Source organism: Castor canadensis, chromosome 13 (genome assembly GCF_047511655.1).
Source record: "Castor canadensis chromosome 13, mCasCan1.hap1v2, whole genome shotgun sequence".
NCBI lineage: Eukaryota > Metazoa > Chordata > Mammalia > Rodentia > Castoridae > Castor > Castor canadensis.
This window is the reverse complement of record NC_133398.1, coordinates 6,479,206-6,500,785: the sequence shown is the minus strand read 5'-3', so window position 1 is coordinate 6,500,785 and position 21,580 is coordinate 6,479,206. Positions and strand designations below refer to the sequence as shown.

General features: G+C 44.1%; 1 protein-coding gene and 1 non-coding gene across 21 annotated transcripts in view; one reads left to right on the top strand and one right to left on the bottom strand.

The window, feature by feature from the left end:
* The window catches only part of Fnbp1 (formin binding protein 1), a 117,323-nt gene extending 103,709 nt beyond the window's left edge, over window positions 1-13,614 (bottom strand). For all 20 annotated transcript variants that reach the window (XM_020158959.2, XM_020158967.2, XM_020158958.2 and 17 more), the window contains exon 1: window positions 13,394-13,614. In XM_020158959.2, the coding sequence (XP_020014548.2) occupies window positions 13,394-13,417 (24 nt within the window). In that variant the 5' untranslated portion in view covers window positions 13,418-13,614. The remainder of the gene's footprint in view (window positions 1-13,393) is intronic.
* Window positions 13,615-18,070: 4,456 nt separating this feature from the next.
* Window positions 18,071-18,224, top strand: LOC141415961 (small nucleolar RNA SNORA62/SNORA6 family). Its single transcript, XR_012440902.1, has one exon. It is a non-coding gene; the product is annotated as a small nucleolar RNA SNORA62/SNORA6 family (small nucleolar RNA).
* Window positions 18,225-21,580: the final 3,356 nt, after the last annotated feature.

Genomic DNA, 21,580 nt, shown 5'->3' with positions numbered 1-21,580 from the left:
CTCTATAAGAAAAAAGTAAAATAAATAAAAAGAATACAGTCAGCAAAAGAATACAGTAAGCAAAATCTGCGTATGCATGAAAAATCAAAGGAATCAAGGTATTAAATGGTGCTACCGACCCACATCGGAATTATCTAGGAGAGTATCGAAGATTGTATCTTCTTAGGGCTGGAGGCATTGCTCAAGTGTACAGTGCCTCCCTAGCCAGTGTAAGGCCCTCGGTTCAAATCCCAGTACCACAAAAATAAATAGATAGATAAAATATCATTTAAACCGCGTGCCGATGACTCATGCCTGTCATCCCACACTACCCCCAGTAAAAAAGTTTGTGAGACCCCCCTCCCAACAGAAAAAAGTTGGGCATGGTGGTGCACACCTGTCATTCCAGCAACAGTAGGAATAAAAGAGAAGGATGGTGGCCCAGGTGAGTCTGAGTAAAAAGCAAGACCCTATCTCCAAAATAACCAAAGCAAAAGGGCATTACTCAAGCAGTATAGCACCTGCCTTGCAAGCACAAAGCCCTGAGTTCAAGGCCCCAAGTACTGCTAAAATATTATAGCTTCTCAAAAATAAATGAAGTAAGGAGAGATAGAAAGGAAGGGAGGGAGGGAGGGAGGGAGGGAGGGAGGAAGGAAGGAAGGAAGGAAGGAAGGAAGGAAGGAAGGAAGGAAGGAAGGAAGGAAGGAAGGAAAGAAAGAAAAAGAAAGAAAGAAAGAAAGAAAGAAAGAAAGAAAGAAAGAAAGAAAGAAAGAAAGGAAGAAAGGAAGAAAGAAAGAAAGAAACTACAGTTGTTAGCTTGACAGTTTGGGAAATGCTCAAAAGTGGTTAGATGAATATTCAACATCCAACCTGGGTAACTGGATGGAATGTCAGGGATGTGACACTGATAGAGGAAAGATTTAGCCGGACACCAGTGGCTCACGCCTGTAATCCCAGCTATTTAGGAGGCAGAGATCAGGAGGATCAGGGTTTGAAGCCAGTCCCAAGAAAATAAACCCATACAAAAAAAGGGCTAGTAGAGTGGCTCAAGTGGTAGAGTGCCTGCCTAGCAAGTGTGAGGCCCTGAGTTCAAACCAAAGTGCGACCAAAGAGAGAGAGAGAGAGAGAGAGAGAGAGTGCAATCTAAACATAACTAATTTGCTGCAGTCTGCCAGGAGAAAGAATGGGGTAAAAGAAAAAGAATCACCCATGTGGCATCTCTAAGACTATTCTATCCTGACTCAAGCTCTGTCCCTCTAGAGGAGACAGATGCCTAAGGCTCCCACAGCTTCCTGTTACCAGCCATTAAACTCTTCAAATTAGGATTTTATGCTCTCCAGGAAACCTGATATAGAATTTAGCTTTCCTCACAGATTAGCCTACAGGAAAGAATGACAGATCAGCAAATACGGATATCCAGTCTCCCATGGATATGCTTCTCACTCTAAGTTTAAAATTTGCATTCTGGTTTATTCATCAGTCTTGGGAATTTGGTTAGTGTGAGTCACCTGCAGGCAAACTGCAAATACTATACTTGTTAGATTAAAAGCGCTGAGGAACAAACTCCATCTATCCCATCAAGGTTGTATCAGTTGAGTAGAAGCAGAGGACAAGAAAGAAATGATGGTGGATTTGAGTTATGTGCTCAGTTGGTGAAGCAAAAAATGAGACTGGAATACTGGCACTGTTGCTAACTGCCTTCAGCAGTTCAGGGTGTCTTACTTGCTCTCAAGGAGAAGCCAAGGCCTGGTGTGGCTTTTAGCCACAGTCAACCCATCACATGCTCTGCTAATTGGAGAGCTGTGCCCTGACACTTGTTTACTCCCTCTTCCTGGAAGGCTGCTGGACCTCCAGCCACTTGACCATTCCTTCACTTGTATAATCAACTCATCCTTCAGGACTCTACTTGAACACTGCCTCTACTCCAACTGCATTATACTCCTGTGTACTCTTTTTTCCGTGTAATTACTCCATCTTAGGCCTTACCACCCTGGACTCACTCCTTCCTTCCTTCCACCCTGGACTCCTTCCTTCCTTCCCTCCCTCCCTCCCTCCCTCGCTCCCTCCCTTCCTTCCTTCCTTCCTTCTCCTTCTTCCCTTCCTCCTTTCCTTCCTTACCACTGGGTTTTGAACGCTGGGTCTTGTGCTAGCTAGGCAGGCTCTCCACTTCTTGAGCCAGCCCTATTTTCTTATACCCCAGCCACACTGCTTGAGAACCACTTGAGAGCAAGAGCCATGTCTTGGCATCTGGTTGATGCTCAAAAAAGAAAAAGCATGGGATAAAATATGAACATATGGTACCCTCACCACTTCTGTATCTCTTATCAGGTACAAAGTTACTTTTAAAATTTCATTTGAGGGGCTGGTGGAGTAGTTCAAGTGGTAGAGCCCTCTGCTTAGCAAGCATGAAGCCCTGAATTCAAATCCCAATACAGTGATTTGATTTCTTCTTTTATAGAGTAAGTCATAAACATTTACCACCAACACTATCACCGTTCTTCCCAAAAGTGGCAAAGTGGCAATGACAATTAAGAATTAAATCAGGGCTGGAAATGCAGTTCAGTGGTAGAGCACTTGCCTAACACATTCAAGACCCTGGACACTGCAAAATAAATGAATAAATAAATAAAACAAAACAAAAAAGCTAAATCTATTCTAGGATGACAGGGAGACTTTTCACATATACCTTAGTGTCTTCTGAAAACTGAACAATGTAAATAGATATATTTAATGAGAAGTAAAATTTTAATTTAAAAATTCAGTCATGGTGAAAAATATATTTTACATAAACATACACACTCATAAAATCCAAATGTCTTTGACCAAACACAAGAATTTCCATAAATACCTTCCCAATACAAGTATTTTAAATCTCTCAATTATCTTTAATAAGAAGAAATCAATACCAAACTAAGCTGATATGTAGAATAATTTATTCCATGTCTCAGATGGCAAATATCTACATTTGAGTGTGTGAGCATGTGTGTGTGTGTGTGTGTGTGTGTGTGTGATAATGTGATTTCAATAGACCTTGCTTAAGAAAGTGGTAAAGTAGCCAGAGAACTATTTCCCTCTAGGAACAAATTGTATCTCCAGCAGACACAGGTATAGGGTAAAACTTAGTGTTTTGAAGCACCATTTATTCTGGGTTTTTTAAGAAAAAGATAAATCCAGTCTACTTTACAGAGCAGTGACTTCCAGGTATTCTATTACTGTTGGGTTATTTTATTTTATTGTTAACATGAACACAGAATTTTAAATCCCAGGACAAAGACTTTCTGTGAAAAGTTGAAGACTCAGTGTTTGTAAGACCTGCTTGCATCAGGAGGTCCTACAATGTGTTCCCAAGGACCGGGGCCTTTCCTTGTCCCTCCCCTGATTGTAACAAAGTCCATTCACTCATCCTCCAATCTAACGGTCTCAAGGCACTTTCCCAACAGACTGTCCATGCATTCTCGTGAAGAGAAAGGAAAGCATCGGCTCCCCAGGCCTTACAGATGGGGAGCCCGGGGACAGAGCCCGGGCATGGGCCCAGCACTAGTGGGTGTCAGGTGGGTGGGCAATGCCCCAGCCAAGCTGTCACGGCTCACTCTATGGACGCCTCCCGTGATTTCTCCCAAGAGAAACATGACGCGTTGCAGGGACCCACTCTCAATTTCAGCTGTGTGAGTACAAGCACACGGGAGTAGCTTCCTTACAAGGTGCCAAGTTTTCTTTTGCCATAGATAAGAGAGAAAATGTTTAAACTTCTTGTTCCTTAAGAATCAAAACTTTGGGCTGGCAGAGTGACTCAAGTGGTGGATCACCTGCCTAGCAAGCATGAAGCCCTGAGTTCAAACCCCAGTAAGAACCAGAACTTTCTGTCATCCTAGCTATGGGAGGCAGAGATCAGGAGGATCGTGGCTAGAAGCCAGCCCTGGACAACAATCAATTCACAAGACCCTATCTGGAAAATATCCAACACTAAAAAGGGCCGGTGGAGTGGCTCAAATGGTAGAGCACCTGCCCAGCAAGTGTGAGGCTGAGTTCAAGCTCCAGTACCAAAAAGAAAGCCTTGATGTGATATCCAACGTGGTCAACACCTATATTCCTTCTTGTTCTTCCTCAATGTAATTAAAAATACTTTTCACCAAGACATATCAGAAACTTGATGCTAACTACTACTACTACTAATTAAGACCCATATAAACCAATTCCTTCTTTTCTTTCCTTCCTTCTTTCTTCCTTCCTTCTTCCTACAGGGTCTTGCTGTATAGCCCAGGCTGGCCTGGAAATCGTGAGCCTCCTGCCTCAGCCTCCTGAGTATTTGGATTACAGGCATTTACCACCATGTCCAGCTAACTAGTTTTTTTTTTTTTTAAGTAGGAGGAAAAAACAAAAACAAAAACAGAAAAACTTCAGGGACTGGAGTGTAGCTCAGTAGTAAAAGCACTTGCCTAGTGTGTGTAAAGCCCTGGGTTCAATCCCCAGCCCCCAAAACCAAACAAAAATGAGTTTGTATTTGAAAGCCGGAGAGAGTCACTAGAGGCAGCCCTGAGACATCTGCTAGGATGTATGCCCCCTTCAAGACCATTTCCATGGGGCCTGCAGCTGTTAGCAGTGAGTCACTACTTTCACTTTGAGTGGCATCAAATGTTTTACAAAGCAAGTCTTACAGCTGTGACAGGGGAGATAGGAGTGAGTGAAGAGAAGAAAGGGAGTCGTTGCTAACAACTCAGAAGATGCAGTTTTTTAACTACTAAGGACTCAGTTGGATATCAGGATTCTCTCCACACCTGCAGGAAAACTTGCTGTTTGGGTGAGTCTGGTAAGTAGCTTCGCCTCTCTGAGACTCATCTACAAAATTGAGATAATAAAAAATCCCAGGGTCCTTAGGAGGTATGAAGGGAGGTATTTAAATCCCCAAGGCAAGAATTAGGCACCTCACAAATGTTAGTTTTCTTCTATTTTCTATGGTTCTATGCATGGGTCTTCATAAAGCAAGAAGCAGAACAGCATTACAATGTGTTGGGCACAGTGGCTCATGCCTATAATCTCAGCTACTAGGCAAAGATCAGGACAATTAAAGCTTGAGGCCAGATAGGGCAAAAGTTTGTGAGACCCTCATCTCAACAAAAAAAGTTTGGTGTGATGGTACGTGCCTGTCATCCCAGCTACTGGAAGGGTAGACAGGAGGATTGTGGTCCAACACCTGCCCCAGGCAAAGCGAGACCCTATCTGAAAAATAACTGAAGCAAAAAAGGGCTGGGATGTGGCATTGGGCGGGGGGGTAGAGCACTCAAGGCCCTGAGTTCCAACCCATGTACTTAAAAAAAAAAAAAAAAAGCCAAGATTAGAAAATTCTTGAATCTTGGTGATAAGTACATAGGGGATTGTCAAATTATTTTTTCTAAGTGTGTCTGAAAATTTCTACACAGAAAGGTTCAAACAATTATAATAATGTTAAAGGTATCAACTTTAAAAGGTGGGAGGTTGGAAGTGGTGCAGTAGGAGTGCTTGCCTGGTGTGTGTGATGCCCTGGATTTGATTCTCAGCTCTGCACCAACAAAAAAGACAAAGAAGGAAATTCTATGGTCCCAAAGAACTAGAATGGAATCCCTCCTGTCTATTTGATGAACTTGGGCAAGTTATTTTACCTATCTCGGCCTTGATTTCCTGTCTTATCAAAGGATGTAACAATGGTGTGGTTGGTGTTCAGACATGTCAAAAAAAAAAAAAAGAACTGGTGGCTGGGCTTCGAGGCGTGTGGTTAGCAGACACCCTCTCTTAGGGTCTGTTCATCTTCTGAGTCAAGGCCACATTTTCACAGCACCCAGCCAATGACTGAGCAAGATGGCGCCAAGGTGACTCTTCTTGAGGCAGCTGGTGCCTAACGAATGAGTAAGGCAGAGTATAGGAGCCCAGTCGTTTTTGTCCAATGCAAGATTCCCCTGGGTGGGTTATCTTTGCTGGAGCACCTTTTTGCCTTAGAGACTGTCAGGTCTTTTGTCATGATCTGGTGGCTTCCTCTTCTTTCCTGTCACAAGGACAGGAAAATGCCTTCTGCACTCCAGACACCATCTCAGTATCTTCTTCCCAGAGGCTGGGCACACTAGTACCCCCCTGGGTTCTTGTGAAGTAGAAAGGGTGCACGGCAAGCACTTGGCAAATGAGAATGGCGAAGGCAACTTTCCAGCAGTGTTTAAGGCAACAGGGCATGGTGCGTGGGAAAACGTCACAGGATGGGCAGCTTATGCAATTACAAGCCATTTCCATTTTTAGAAAACATGCAGAGAGAAGTACGAATGGAAACTGTAGCTGCTGAATTGTATACTTCAACCATAGAGGTTAGGGTAAGAACCAATTCTCATTAAAAACCAAATTCCAGCTGGGCGCTGGTGGCTCATGCCTATAATCCTAGCTACTCAGGAGGCAAAGATCAGGAGGATTGAGGTTCAAAGCCACCGTGGGAGGGGAGGGGGCGCGGGAAGATAGTTTCAGGGACCCTAGCTTGAGACTATTCAACACACACAAAAAAGGGCTGGTGGAATGGCTCAAGTGGTAGACACAAAGGCCCTGATTTCAAATCCCAGTACCACCAAAAAAACCAAAACCAAAACAAAACTGAATTCTAATCTCTAGAATGGTAGGTTATAAACACACACACACACACACACACACACACACACACACACACACACATGGTTTATGTGACGTTATAGTTTAAATGAAAGATGATATGGCTTTTGCAACAGGAAAATGGAAGTTCCATTTACCTTTTTTTGTTAGTGTGGTTTGTGTCTAATTCTAGTTTTAAATAATCGAGGTTGTTAAGTTTTACGTAAATTTAACAAACAGTTTTATAAGTAGGATGAGACTTACAAGATAAAAGCTGGTCCTAATTGGAAGACCATGATTAATCAATATTTAAAAACAACTCCTTGTAATCCCAGCTACACAGGAGGCTGAGGCTAGAGGATAACTTCAGCCTATAGTTTTGAGTTCAGCCTGCACAGCATAGTGAGACCCTATCTCAAAATGACAGCAACAACAAATAATAATAGCAATAACTTTTCAAATCTTGTATACTCAAATTTCTCTCTAACGTAATATACACATTTGGTCTCTTATGACTTAATTTTTTTGAACTAGACACACCACTAGGCTCTAGCGAGTGTGAGCGTACATTACTAAAACAGGAAACGAGTATTTCCTTGTAAACATTAATTCCAGAAGACTTCACACCCACATTTTAAAACCTAATTAGATTAATTTGCCAGAGCATTCATGTTATTCTTGGTGGCATGCAACTTTTAAGCGTCAAAATAAAGTCCCATTTTTAAGTGTGGGTGGTGTGGATGAAGCAAGTGCAGGAAAGACAGTATTAGCCTAGCAAGGAAGTGGCTGTCACTCCAACAGTCCTTCAAAGAGGCACTTTCCACGTGTCACCAGTGTAAATCATGAGCTGGAGGGTGGTCAGAGTAAGCTGGGGCACTTAGAAAACGCCACATGGTGCTAAAGATCCAGATTCACCTACCCAAAAACGCAGCTCATCATGTCTTCCATCTACACTATAAAGCGAAGGACTATGCTGATGTGTAGCCCAACCACAGAATCTCCAGGCCCCCATGTTCCCCCATGTTCTATTTTGTTTTGTTTAGCATCTGATAACCAGAAGAGACTGGGTGCAAAGTGTGTTCCAGTGAGGGAGGAGGGGTGACAGAATTCAACTTAACTCTTTCTTCTGAGGTACTCCTGGTCTGCTCACTCCAGTCTATGGGGACTGTCTCCCCTGGTGGCCTCGCTGAAGAAGAGCTATGAACAGTTATTCATGTCTTGCTCCATCTTGGTGTACAAACTCCAATTTAGTTATTAAGGGCAGTAAGAAGAGGAGTAATTGGCTAAAACCCAAAAGTGTTAATAGTCAATCACTTCAAGTTTAAAAGACTCAGTACCGCCTTGTTTAAAGTTTTGATCTATAAAGGGCTCTTACATAAGCACAGGCCTGTATACCAGGCATAAGTAGCATGAACAACAGAGAAGAAATAACTTTCCAAACCTTACTTTAAAGGCGAAAAATGGGCTGGGATATGGCTCAATGGTAGGGTGTTTGCCTAGCATGTGTGAGGCCCTGAGTTCAATTCCCAGCACCAGAAAAAAAAATTTTTTTAAAGGTACCTGGACTGTGTGGTGTTTAGGGGCAAAGGGTACAGGGGAAAGGAGATGTCTCTGTACTTTTTGCTCAATTTTGCTGTGACCCTAAAGCTGCTGTAAAAAAAATAGTCTGTTTTTTAATTTTAAAAAGGTACCTAGAATTATAAAAAATGTTTACAACTGCCAAAGTGCAGGAAGGTGTTATAGTTAGCATCAAATGATTTTTTAAAGAGCAAATGTTAAAAGGAGAGAAAAAGATTCCTTCATTCCCTTAATAAATATTTATGGAAGTCCTGCATTGAGATGGGCATTGTTCCCAGGACAGTTGATAAATAACCCTTACTCTGCTGTCTCTTAATGTGCAAAGTGTCAACATCTTCAATACAGCTGAATGTACACTGTGTGCTGACAGTGTCTGAAAAACACAACTAAAAAAAATTCCATAGAATACACACAGGTGGCTTCGAAATGGCTGACCAAGTTGTATTATTCAGATCTCTCTCTTCTCTTTCTTGTAGGCTGAGCTACTTCGTTTCTCATTAGCACCTGAGCAAAGAAATAAAGATGGCAGACGGGACTGAAGGAGACAGCAAAACCAGGTTCTGTCACTTAAATCTGTTTGCTGCAAAACCTGGGATAATGAAAAGCCAAAATTTCCAAAGGAAATAATAAAATAATAAAAAGCTGGATTGATATTCCAGAGCCTGTCACTGCCTTCCAAGAAGCAGGTAAGAAAAAAGTTTCATTTCAATGTAACAAACTCTGACTTTGCCATCTCTCCAGTGGCCAGTCACAATTTCAAAAAGTCAGAGAATAACAAAGTCTTGAATGAATGCATTTTGGTTAGTTTTTTGTTTCGTTTTTGGTGGTACTGGGGTTTGAACTCAGGGCCTTGCACTTGCCAGGCAGGTGTTCTATCACTTGAGCCATATCCTCAGCCTTTTTTTTTTTTTTTTTTGAGGTGCTGGGGATTGAACCCAGGGCCTCGAATAGGCTTGGCAAGTGCTGTACCACTGAGCTCCATCCCATCCCATTTTGGTTAATCTTACATAGAAACCTAATAATCTCTTTGATTCTGGTGTCACAGGCTAGAGGCAAAACCTACTTATTTATATGCTTCACAGATATAAGTAGATATTTCTCAAATGTATAATGTGACTTACAATAGACTCACATTGCTGTCTTGCATAGCAGTTGTTCAATAAAAATTTTTAAGCCCGGGCTGGTGGAGTGGCTCAGGTGGTAGAATGCCTGCCTAGCAAGTACAAGGCCCTAAGTTCAAACCCCAGTACCACAAAATAATTTTTTAAAAAATGATTAGAACTTTTTTTAAAAAGAAAAGATTATGACAAATCATAACAGTTTTATTATGACCTAATGATTTAGAATTAGCTATTGAAGCTGGGTGCCGGTGGCTCATGCCTGTAATCCTAGCTACTCAGGAGGCAGAGATCAGGAGGATTGCTGGTTCGAAGCCATCCCCAGACAGGAGTCCCTACATCGAATAAAAAAAAAGAGACTCTATATTGAAAAAACTCATCACAAAACAGGGCTGGCAGAGTGGCTCAAGTGGTAACAGTACCTGCCTGGCAAGCGTGAAGCCCTGAATTCAAACCCCAATACCACCAAAATTTAAAAAAAAAAAAATATATATATATATATATATATATATATTAGCTATTGATACAGTTATGATCTTCTGATACAAAAGTAGAAAGCCCAATGTAAATATAAATGAATCCATTAAAGCTATTACAAATTATGGGTTTTGAGTTCATTTTTTATAGTGGTACAATAACTTCTTGATATTTCACAATTTCTCAAAATTTTCCTAGACTGTTAAAGTTTACTCCTACAAAGGAGTTTTTTTACAGAAAAGAAAGGTTTCACCCCCTCTACAAAGCAGGATGTGGCTTCAAGGTTGGCCTTTCATGTAAAATGCACGCTAGACTCTGTACTTTTTAAAAGCCCTTATGGACTTTCACTGCAGTCCTAAGCCATCTGTAAAAGCTGAGCATTTGGTCCAGGGAAGCTGCAACTTGTTACAAATACCTCGTGGCCATCCAAGCCATAGCTGCTCTGTCTGTGTATGAGTACTATGCTGCCAAAGGAGGCTCTAGGTCCCATCATTATCTCGTTACACACCAGCATGACTCCAAAGCCACTAAGTAAGGACAGCCCTCAATCATGGTACTCTGCTGGGCTGCCTGGCACACCACACATCTCCAAACTTGCTGACCACTGGAACCGGGGCTGGTTCTCTACACCCCATTTCCTTCCCTCTAGTTGTGTTTTTATAAATCTTGAAGCTACTAATAAAATAAGGCAACTGAAAGTAGACATTTCGTGCATGTCACCTTAAAACTCACAGTTTGCACTTTTCTTAGTAGTGTATTAATGTGCTCATTCCTGTACCTCTATTAAACCATAAGCTAGTCAAAGGCAAAGGTCCAAGCTCAGGAACTCCTTAAAAAACAAACAAACAACTCTTCACTACCATAGACTCACAAATGTACGACAGCTAACAGATTAGTTCTTCCTTACAAATTTGCCAAGTGAAAAAGAATTCAAATACTTCACACCTTTCTCCCTTAAAAGTATTTTCCAATTACTCTTATTGTAGAAACTTTGAAGCACACATAGAAGAGAGAACACTATCATGAAGCCTTCTGTACCCTCCACCCAGCCTCAATACTTACCAATTCAGGACCAATTTTGTTTCATTATCCTCTGCCCACCACCATCACCCCAAAATTATTCTGAGGGAAATCTAAGATTTCCTATCAGATCTTCCAATGCCCATCTATTTTCAACGGATCCTGTCCTTGCCTTCCTCCCTGCCCTCCACACCAAAAACAAAAAAACCAAAAAACTATGCAGAGAATAATACAGGCATGGAGCCATTTTCTCACTTCCTCTCCCAGCCACCGCCCTGCTCCTCCCATACCTGCTATCACTGTTCACCAGCATCACTATGACATATCCACCACTGTCTGTAATTTACTCAGAAGCAGATTGGGAGCCAGGCCTTTGGCTCACTCCTGTAATCCTAGCTACTCAGGAGGATGGAGGTTTGAAGTCAGCCTGGGCAAATAGTTTGTGAGACCCTATCTCTAAAAAAAATCACAAAAAAGGGCTGGTGGAGTGGCTCAAGGTGGAGGCCCTGAGGTCAAGCCTTAGTACCACAAAAAGAAAGAAAGAAAGAAAGAAAGAAAGAAAGAAAGAAAGAAAGAAAGAAAGAAAGAAAGAAAGAAAGAAAGAAAGAAGGAAGAAAGAAAGAGATTGGGTTTTTCCTTCTCCCTAATTCTATCCTTTAGTTTGAACAGTTAGAAAAAAAAAAAAAAAACTGCCAAAATTTCTATTCTCTTGATGAGAACTACTTTGGGTGGGGGGGGGGCAAGGGGGGGTAGATAAGGAGTTGGGGTTTGAACTCAGAGCTTCATGTTTGCAAAGCAGGCACTCTACTGTATGAGCCACACCTCCAGTTCATTTTGCTCTGGTTATTTTGGAGATGGGATCCTCCTGATCTCAACCTCCCAAGTAGCTAGGATTACAGGCCTGAGCCACAGGCATCTAACTACCAGAACTACTTTAGATTCCTCCCCTCCAACCCCAGCCACAGGAGGTGGAAGAATATAAGGGGAAAGAAATCCAGCACTTAAGGAGATAGGTTTTTTGTTTGTTTTGTTTTGGTTTTTTTGCCTAATTTAGGTGTGCCAAACATTTCAAACTATGTTTTCATTGATTTTCAAAATGGTTATTTGTACACATCAGCTGAGGTTTTGACAGTGAATGTAGGGAGTCTCTTTAGAAAGAGAATGTTTATAAAATGCATTTCTTACTTTAAGGGAACTATTGCCCTCAGGATTTTAGTATTAATAACAGTAGTCGCTTCAGACCTAAGACAATTAAAGAATAAAAGGAGGATGCGCTTTTCCCATAATTGCTCTAGCCTTGTTTTATTTTGACATGAAATTTCTTGGCCTCTTCTCAGACAGCAGCCACCACCTCACACTTTCTCCTCCACACCCTTCACAAATGAATTCCGAAAGGTAGTCAGCGCACTTTGGAGTTCTGGGAAATGGCTCATCTTGAGCGCATTTCAGCGCAGTAACCGAGATTTTGTCCCCTCCTTCCCTGGCCGCTGCACTGCCATCGCTTAGCTAGCGATTTCCCCAGGCATCCAGAAGAAGGCAGGGAAACAGGTTCCGTCCCAAGGCCAACAGGCTCTCCTTCCCAGAGATGGTCTGCGTTCTTCCTTGACGACCTCTGATCGCCCTCGGTCCCAGAGATCGCTTCTGGACACCAAGCTGCTTGTTGACCCCCATGCACCCTAGGCGAAGGATTCCGCCGAGGCGCCCCTCGCTGCCAACTTTCCCGTTTTGAGACCCTTTCTTCTGCGCAGCCGTTAGAGAATTATTTACCCCGCGAATGCCCCTTCCTGGCAACCTAAGATCTCCCCTAACTCCTACTTTTCCCCTCCCGGCCAAATGCCGCAGTACCCTCAAATTCAGGATCTGAATTGTCCCAAAGAACTACAAGTGCGCCCCGAACTGCCCCAGGTCTAAAGTCCCCGCTTCTACAGAGCACCCATCTCTTCCTGTCCCTCGCACCCCAAAACCCGAGATCTGAGACCTGGCGCCCGTCGAGGCCGCCCCGCCCCCGGGAGGAGCGCGGGATCCGCCCGCACCTCCGCGGAGAGCAGGCAGCGCTGGAACTCAGAGCAGGGGCGCCCGCGTAAATTACGCAGAGGGGCACAGACCCCGCTTCCGCGCCCCCCGCCACGCCGCTCTGGCCCGCATAGCCTGGAGGGATTAAGGCTCTTCCCAACAGCTCAGACCCGAGTCCCCTCCTAGGACCGCAGGGGACCCATCCCCACACCTTCCTGTCAGGGAGGCGGGGTGCCCAGACCCCCACCTCCTTCTGCGGCCTCGGAGACCCAGATCTGCACCGCTCCTCAGGCCGCCGGAGACCCCGATCTGCGCGCCTTCCTCGGGCCTCCGGGGTGACCCGACCCGCGTCCCCTTCTCAGGCCAGCGAGGACGCACACCAATTTCTCTAGCCTCCAGAAGGCGAACTGGCTCACATCTCCTGCTCGGGCCAAGGCCACTGAGAAGCACTGGGACCCGCGCCTCTTCCCCAGGCCGCGGGGACCCAGACCTGGCGCGCCATCGCCTCCACCCGGGCAGCCCGGCCGGCGCCCCCTCCCCAGGCCGCGGGGAAACGCAGCCCGCGCGCCCGCACCCTCCCCGGCTGCCCGCGGGCCCAGCCCCTCACTCACCCAGAGCTCGATGCCCCAGCTCATGGTGCAGGGGGCGGGAAGGGGCGCTCCGCGCGGCGGGCGCGGCTCTCCAGTCCCCTCCCCGGCGATCGCTTCGCCCCTTGAGACCCCCGCGACTGCGGAAAGCCCGGTGTCCGAGCGGCCGCCTCCTCGTCCGGCTCGCAGCTCCTAGCCCCGAGTCTCCGCGGCGGCTTCTCCTCTCTCCGTCGCTCCACAGCAAAATGGCCCGAGGAAGCAGCAGCAGCCGCCGCAGCGCCCGCCCGCCCCACACCGGAGAGCGAGGGGAGGGGGAGGGGCGGAGAGGGGAGGAGGGGCGCGGCGAGGGCGGGGCGCGGCCGCGCCGGGGGCGGGGTCGGTCTGACAGCTCGCGCACGCGCGCCCCGCCCCCGGCTCTCCCCCCCCACCCCTTCTCCCCAGCCTGGGCCGTGTTGCCCGGGGGTTGGGTAGGACGCGGAGGGAGGCGCCAGGGGCCCGGGGACCTGGAACCCGGGGGACTTCCCTCTGCCAACCTTCATTACTTGTTGGCAACCGCGCTCTCTGCGCTCAGGTCAACCCCTGTTCTTTGAACCAGGCCGGCCCCTATTTTATTACAGATGCTCTGCGGAGGTCTGTGTGCGTCTCTGCCACTGTGAATTTAAGGGCAACACTCTTCCTGGCAGCCATTCGCGCCGACCACAGTTGCTCACGATGCTCTTTTCCACCGCGCCACAATCAGAGGGCTAGACGGCTGGAGCGGTGGGAGTGGGGCCTGGAACGGTGATATCTGTGTACCGGACAGATAGGGACGTAGAGGCAAACAGCGACCTAGCAGCTGAGTGGCAGGGGAAGGAAATCGGGGGCGTGCACCCGATGACTTCTAACTTGTGAAACCAGCGATTTCCTACTTGTTCGGCCAAGAATCTCAGACGTGAAATCACGTTAGCATTGTCGGGACCGCTGGGTCAACGGGGTCAACGGGGAACTTGTTTGGTTCAAATCCAGCCTCCCGCATGTACCAGCTGGGTGGCCTGGGACGCCCCTACCTGTAAAAGTTCAAGAGCCCCAGCTGCCAGAGGGAGGCAATGACGTCAGTCTTCCGGTGTGGATCAAGGGCCAGGGGCTGGTAAACCAGAGCTCGTTTCAACTGTAGATGCGGGCTCCTTCTCTATACATTCCAAGGTCCACGAAAATGTCATTTTTTTTTTTTCTGGTGGGACCGGACTTTGAACTCAGGACTTCCTAGTTTGCAAAGCAGGTGATCTACTATTTGAGTCACACCTTCAGTCCATTTTGGTCTGTTTATTTTGGAAATGGGGGCGGGGGTCTCACAAACTAATTGCCTGGGGTTGGCCTCGAACCTCCATCCTTCCAATCTCTGCCTCCCAAGTAGCTAGGATTACAGGTGTGAGTCACTGGCGTCCAGCTAAGATGTCATTCTTGACAAGCTATGGGGAATTTTTCCTCTGAATCACTAGGCCCTTTCCCCACAACTTTCTTTCTCTTTGTTAATGCTACTACTTGATCCTTTCCTTAGTAGCCACAGACTCCCCAACAGGGATCCCTCTTAAAAAAAAAAATTCTTCAATCCCTCCTCCAGCTCTCAACTTGCTTATCTTTCTCCTCCATGAAAGGGTGGAGCTGATAAACCCCCAAACCTACTTCCTTTGTTGGGCAGTTACAACACCTTTAAACTGGCAAAAGTGCTTTGGTCTGTCTTTGCTCAGCCACAAGACACACTAAGTCCACCTCACTCTGGTATCTGTTTAAGTTTTCCGCTTACAGTCACCAGGTCTGAGTTCTCTATTCCAGAGGTTGCTAGCTATTGAACTCAGCCTGGCCAGACGCCTCCCTGCCAGGGCAGACTGAGAAGCACGGTGGGTTGGAAACTTCATTAGAGCTGCGTAGTTCAGGCTGAGATGCAGGTTATCCAGCGAGCCCCAGCCTCGGTAATCACCTCAATTTCCCTTCCTGCCAAGGCTTGGATTTTTTTTTCAGTTGAATACAATGATCTAATCTTGACTGAGTTCTTGGAGACTTCTCAAAAACAGAATGACTGCCTGCAGAAAACGGACTAATCAGGAGGTAAAACAACCTGCTGCTTTAGAGAGAAAGAAGAAGAGGAAGAGGCAGCAGAAGGAAAAAAGAGAGAGAGAGGCCACATGAAGATGAAACTTTTTAAGATGAGTAAGCAGGAAATGGTTGTAAGGAAGCCATTACAAGCCGCAGAAGAACTATCTGAAAATATCTTTAATTTGATTAAGTTTTAGTGACAACTGGAAAATGCTTGAGTCAGATCTTCAGAAAATCAAGGAAAACAGCACATTAATCTTGAAGTGGTGGAAACAAGATTTAGGAAAAAAAGAGAACAAATGCTAAGTTCAGCATGGCATTTCTTAGGAAGATCTAAACCCATTTCAGTTTCCCTGAGAGCAAGAGGAGTGGTTACATTACAAGGGATCTTTACTACCAACTACTGGGGCCTGGCCTTGAATCAATGGGTATTCTAAACCCTGCGCCAATGCTGGACTCACTGTCTGGGTTATGTACACCCATTTCACCTCTCAGTAATACTTAGGAAACACTGATTTGTAAACTTACAATTTTGGTGGGTGACTATATACTGCCAGAGTAGTCTAATCACACAGAAAATACGAGCTCTGAAATACGGGATCTGGACAAACAGAACAGGACCCTGTACAGGTTTCTGTATTAGGACAAATCTAACCCTGTTTCAATTAACACTAACTGGGGCTTAGACATATAGATACCTATACAGCTACAGATAGATAAGAGATTTTAACTCAGATAGGTTTGGAATTATTAAAGTGGGATCCAAATGCTCACTACTTACTAAGTGTGTGGCCTCTGGCAACTTAGAGAGTCTCTGAGCTTCGGTTTCTCATTCATAAATAGGGGACCTCATAATTATGACGACACGGAAATGAAGGAGTTGGGGGCGAGCATGTGCTTTGGTGTGGTGCAGAGATGGACGGCTCTGACTTCCCTTCTCCAGGCCTTCAAAGGGAAATAATACAACTTACTTCAAAGGTGACTGCAAAGATTAAGAGAAAGAATAGACATAAAATGCTTAGCACATAAGGGCACAAGTATTGGTTCCCTTTTCTTTCCTTGTTTTACTTATTGCACAAGGAAAGTGATCCTTTCAGCATTTCTGATGCAGCAAGACGCCATGTCTGAACTATAGTTGACCAGCTGTCTGTTGGGAAAGTATTCCTAATGGCATTCTCAGGATGTTCTTAAATAGTCTCCATCTTTTTTTTTTTTTTTTCCAGTACTGGGGCTTGAACTCAGGGCCTTGTGCTTGCTAGGCAGGTGCTCTACCACTTGAGCCACTCCACCAGCCCTCCATCCATTTTTTGTTAACATATAATAGTTGTAAAGGGGGATACATTGTGGTATTTACATATGTGCTTAAAATATATCTTAGATGTATTCTCTCCACTGCTCTCCACCCCATCCATTTTGAACTTCTTTAGCATTCAAAGTATACATGTGCCTTGACTGACAATGGGGTTATGTCCCTATAAGCCCATTTTAATGAGAAAATGTCATAAGTAAAAAATTCATTTAATATTCCAACTGAAAACTATAAGCTGGATCATGGTAAATTGGGACTGTCTGTCCCTAAGGACCCAGGAAAGCAGTCAGTTAGAAGATGGAGTAGGAACAACTACGAACTGTATGGTACAACCTTAAAATTGCAACCAATTTTTATATCTGATAATTGAATTCCCCTGGAGGTTTGTAAAGATGTCATAAAATCATGAACTGGCTGTCCACGGCTGAGCAAGGTACATACTGTGCCCCCGGACTGAGGAGTGATTCTGAAGTTCATCTCCACCCCACGAGTAAAGGTGTGTCAGGGTTGTACTGACATCCTACCTTCCTGTCAGAACCTGACTTTTCCATGAGGATCACTTCCTGCAAAAAAGATGCCCTCCAGTACTTCTTCCATGCCCTCAGAAATGCCCAAAAACTTTAGCTGCACTTTTGGAAGACATGGGGCTTCAAGTCAAGAGTGAAAGTAATGTTTGTTTGTTTGTTTGTTTTTGGCAAACTGGGGTTTGAACTAAGGGCTTCACATTCACTAGGCCGACACTTTGCCACTTGAGCCATGCCTCCAGCCTTTTTAAAGTTATTTTTCAGAGAGGGTCTCCCTTTTTGTGTGGACCAGCCTTAGACTGTGATTCTCATACCTATGCCTCCAGACATGTGCCACACCTGGCCTGTTTGTTCAGATGGGGGACTTTTTAATGTTTTGCCCAGCTGGCCTAATACCTCAATCCTTAAGATCTCTGCATCCTGAGTAGCTGAGCCACCATGTCCAGTCCGGTATCTGTCTTTTCTTTCCTTCCTTACTTCCTTTCTTTTTTGTGGGACTGGGGTTTGAGATATTTGACTTCTCAGTATCTTGCAGGCCCCAATTTGCCTCTAGTTCTCTACAATGTATTTATAGGTTTTTGGTCTGAAATACCAATACCTTTGATAAGAAAAGCAAATGACAATCATATCTTACTAAAACTGGAGAGAATAGAGTCATTTGCTGCTTACAAGATTTCTGAACTGATGGAAAATATTTTCAACAGCACCACGTTCAAAATACCCATTCTGCTACTAGTGGCAACCTTTGGTTGACCCTGCAATGCTAGAGAAGACAGGAAAATAAAATGCATGAGTTGTGCACAATGGCAGCGCTAGGAGTAGAGGTCACTGGTGGCCGATGAACTCACAAGCGTAGGTAGTGTGCTACATGAGTGTTGGCAAGCTCTTAGCTGCTAACACTCCATTCTGGCCCAGCGAGAGGAGCTTGAAAGTAACCCCTGCTATAAGTGTTATAAAAAAAAAATAAAAAGCACTTGTGTAAGAGAGAAAGGCTCAAAGCCAGGTTTAGGACATTAGTCTTTCCTGCCCTCCCAGGCCTTTTCAGTCAGTATCTTAAAGTTTAATGTCCTTTTGAAAATGCTCCAGGAAGAAGCAGGGATAACTTGTTCTGTTACTCAACATGTCTGTTTCGTTACAGTATCATATGATTATGTAAATAGACTTTTCTTGAAACCCTGAAATCACATGCCTAAATATAATTGCCAAAGGAGTTTTCTTGGAATTTGAAAAGTAACTTTTTAAAAACAATTCGATATTAAGTGTTTGTAACAAGTTTTCACAGACTTTGTAACCAGTTTTTGGTCCTTATTCCTCCCAATTCCAAAATAATGGCCGGGTCTCAGAAATGTGATGGAAATACTCCTTGCAAAGCTCTGAGCAGGTACCATTGGTGTGACCCTGAGGAGATCACATCACAGCTCCCCAGCATAAGCAGCAAGGACTCATAAGAATCAAATTTAAGTTCTTATAAAATTGTTTTCCAGAACAGACAAAAGTCTTCGGCTTCTACCTTAACATTTCATTATCAAATGGAATCAAGACTACGCGTGACTCACATTTTTAGTATTAGACTCAAATCGAAAGCCAGAGATTCTTTAAAAACGGCATTAAAACTGGGCTAATGGAGTAGCTCAGGTGGTAGAGTACCTGCCTAGCATGTCTGAGGCCCTGAGTTCAAACCCCAGTGGTTTGTACCACCACAAAAAAAAAAAAAAAAAAAAAAAAGGCACTAAACTTTTAAAAGTGAAAAACAAACAAAAGAAACCAGGACTGGGATGTAGCTAAGCAGTAGCACACAGGCCTCGAGTTCCATTCCCAGCACTACAAGATGAAAATAAAAAAAAAGAAAGAGGTACTTAAAAATCACTTTTCCCTTTAACGTTTAGTTGCAAACGAGAGAATCACTGTCATTAGTATTTCTTTTTGCTCCCTAAGAGAAAAGATCACCTACTTTACAATTGTATTACATGCTTTCATATTGCTGGGTTTTTATTTTTCATGTTTTGGTTTTAGGGACTGAACTTGCAGTCACAGGCACACTAAGCACACACTCTTCCAGCAGCTGACTTCTAAACTCTTTCTCACAGTTTCTTTAGCATTTCATTTGATAATGTCCTAGCTACTCAGACTCTGGGCTTGACCTTTTTTTTTTTTTAATAGCATTACGAGTTTTAGAAAGCCATGTGCAGTACAGTGAAAGATGTCCAGATCCAATTTCAAAGCAGCTAAGACTCCACTCCTGGTTTTAAAGATGATGGCTAAAAATTACCCAACTGGTTGTGTGATCTTGGGCAAGTTGTTTAAGTTCCCTGTAATTGTTTTCGTATCTGTTAATAAGGTGGATGGATCTGTACTACAGCACAAGACAGAAATTTTGTGCTGGACTTTGTGAACAGGGCTGGGATGATGAGAGATCCAGTTGGGTTTTTTATAAATGAATGGTCGCTGCCAGAGTGGCTCAACTGGTAGAACGCCTGTGTAGCAAGTGTGAGTTCCTAAGTTTAAACCCCAGTACTGACTAAATAAATAAATAAATAAATGGTCCTTGAATAAACTAATTTAACCAAGCCTCATTTGAAAACAAAAGGAAGAAAAATATGTACCTTGAGGTTTTTGTGATGTTAGATAATGTCTATAAAATATTTAACACAATACTGAGCATATTTAATCACCTATTTTATATCTATCTCCTTGTGTAGATTCACAAAATACTAATTCTAGAACTGTTTGCTGTTTATTTACCTGTAAAAAGTGGTAGTAGGATCAGGAGAAAATCCTGTTCAAATATGTAAGATTACCTATTCAGATCAGCGGTTAGGGAAGAAAGGGATAGTCAATGGCTAGTAGTCATTGCCTTTCCCTTGCCTGATCAGTGGTCCCAGTGCCTGATCTTTCTGGTCCCACCTTAGTGTCCCACTTTTGTCTTTGTGTGACTGAACTTGTATTGGTTTTTCAGTCAAGGGAAGAATCCAGATTCATCAACAATACCAACATGGCACACAACTAAAAAACATCTAGGACCCTTTCTAGCCCCCATTTCCCAAGTGAATTTTTTAATCTGAGTGTAGCACTTTTGTACCATTAAAATACAGTTAAATCCAGTGCTAGTAAAACAAACAGGTAAATAAAACAACAAACTTAAGAATCTAATTCTGTCATAAAACATACTACTATATTGGTAGTCACTTGGTTCTGGGATTCCTGGTGGGTTTATTTTTTCCTTTTTTTGTTTTTGGTGGTGGTGACGAGGTTTGAACTCAGGGCCTCAAGCTTGCTAGACAGACGCTCTTACTGCTTAAGCCACTCCAACAACCCTTTTCTTGTGTTGGATTTTTTCGAGACAGGGCTATTTCCCTGGGGCTAGCTTCTAACCTCCTGATCTCTGCCTCCTGAGTAGCTAGGATTACAGGTGTGAGTCACAAGAGCTCGAGTTATTTTCTTTTCCTTTACTTACATGATTTCACAAAAAAAAAGCATGCCTTACTTCTACAGCAAGCTAAAAACAAGAATTTAAAGACTACATAAATTGGCAGAGTATTGGCAATTTTAACAAGCATGGTCTTTTATAACGCCTTGATAAAGGTGAGGAGGGGTCCTACTACTGAATCTTCCCATTGAAGAGGTCCCAATAAGTCCTAAGAAGTAGAAGGAAAGTTTCTATACAGAATTAAGAGAAAAATGTTGACGCAGACTATAGTGGTGGAATGACATAGCATGAGGCAATGTAATATGGGGGTTGAAAGTTTCCATGGGATTCCCAACTAAACCTGGAATAAATGACTGAATTTCCCAGAGCCTTGGTTTGCAGACCTGTAAAGTAGGGAGAAAGATAATTATCTACCTCCTACACCAGACTGTTCCAAGGATTAAATGCCACTAGAAACCTAGCAGATTGCTTCATAAGGACTCAGTAATCAGTGCTATTACTGCTGGGGGCCGGTGGGCTATGCTTGTAATCTTAGCTACTTGGGAGGCTGAGAACGGGAGGATTTAGGTTCAGTGCCAGCCCAGAGACCCCCCCATCTCCAAAATAATCAGAGCAAAATGGGCTAGAGGTGTGGCTCAAGTGGCAGGGCGCCTGTTTTGCAAACACGAACTTCTGAGTTCAAACCCCAGTCACACACACCACACACCCACCCCACAATCCTATTACTGCTAACAATTTCGCCTAATATTTGAGTGGGAAGGGCCTGGAAAAATCCCAAGGGACCTTACGACAAGCCAGGGACCTAAGATATTTTCCATCGAGTCGGCGCTGGGTGACATGGGTGCAATCGACCGCGAGGCACTGCGGCAGCCATAGCG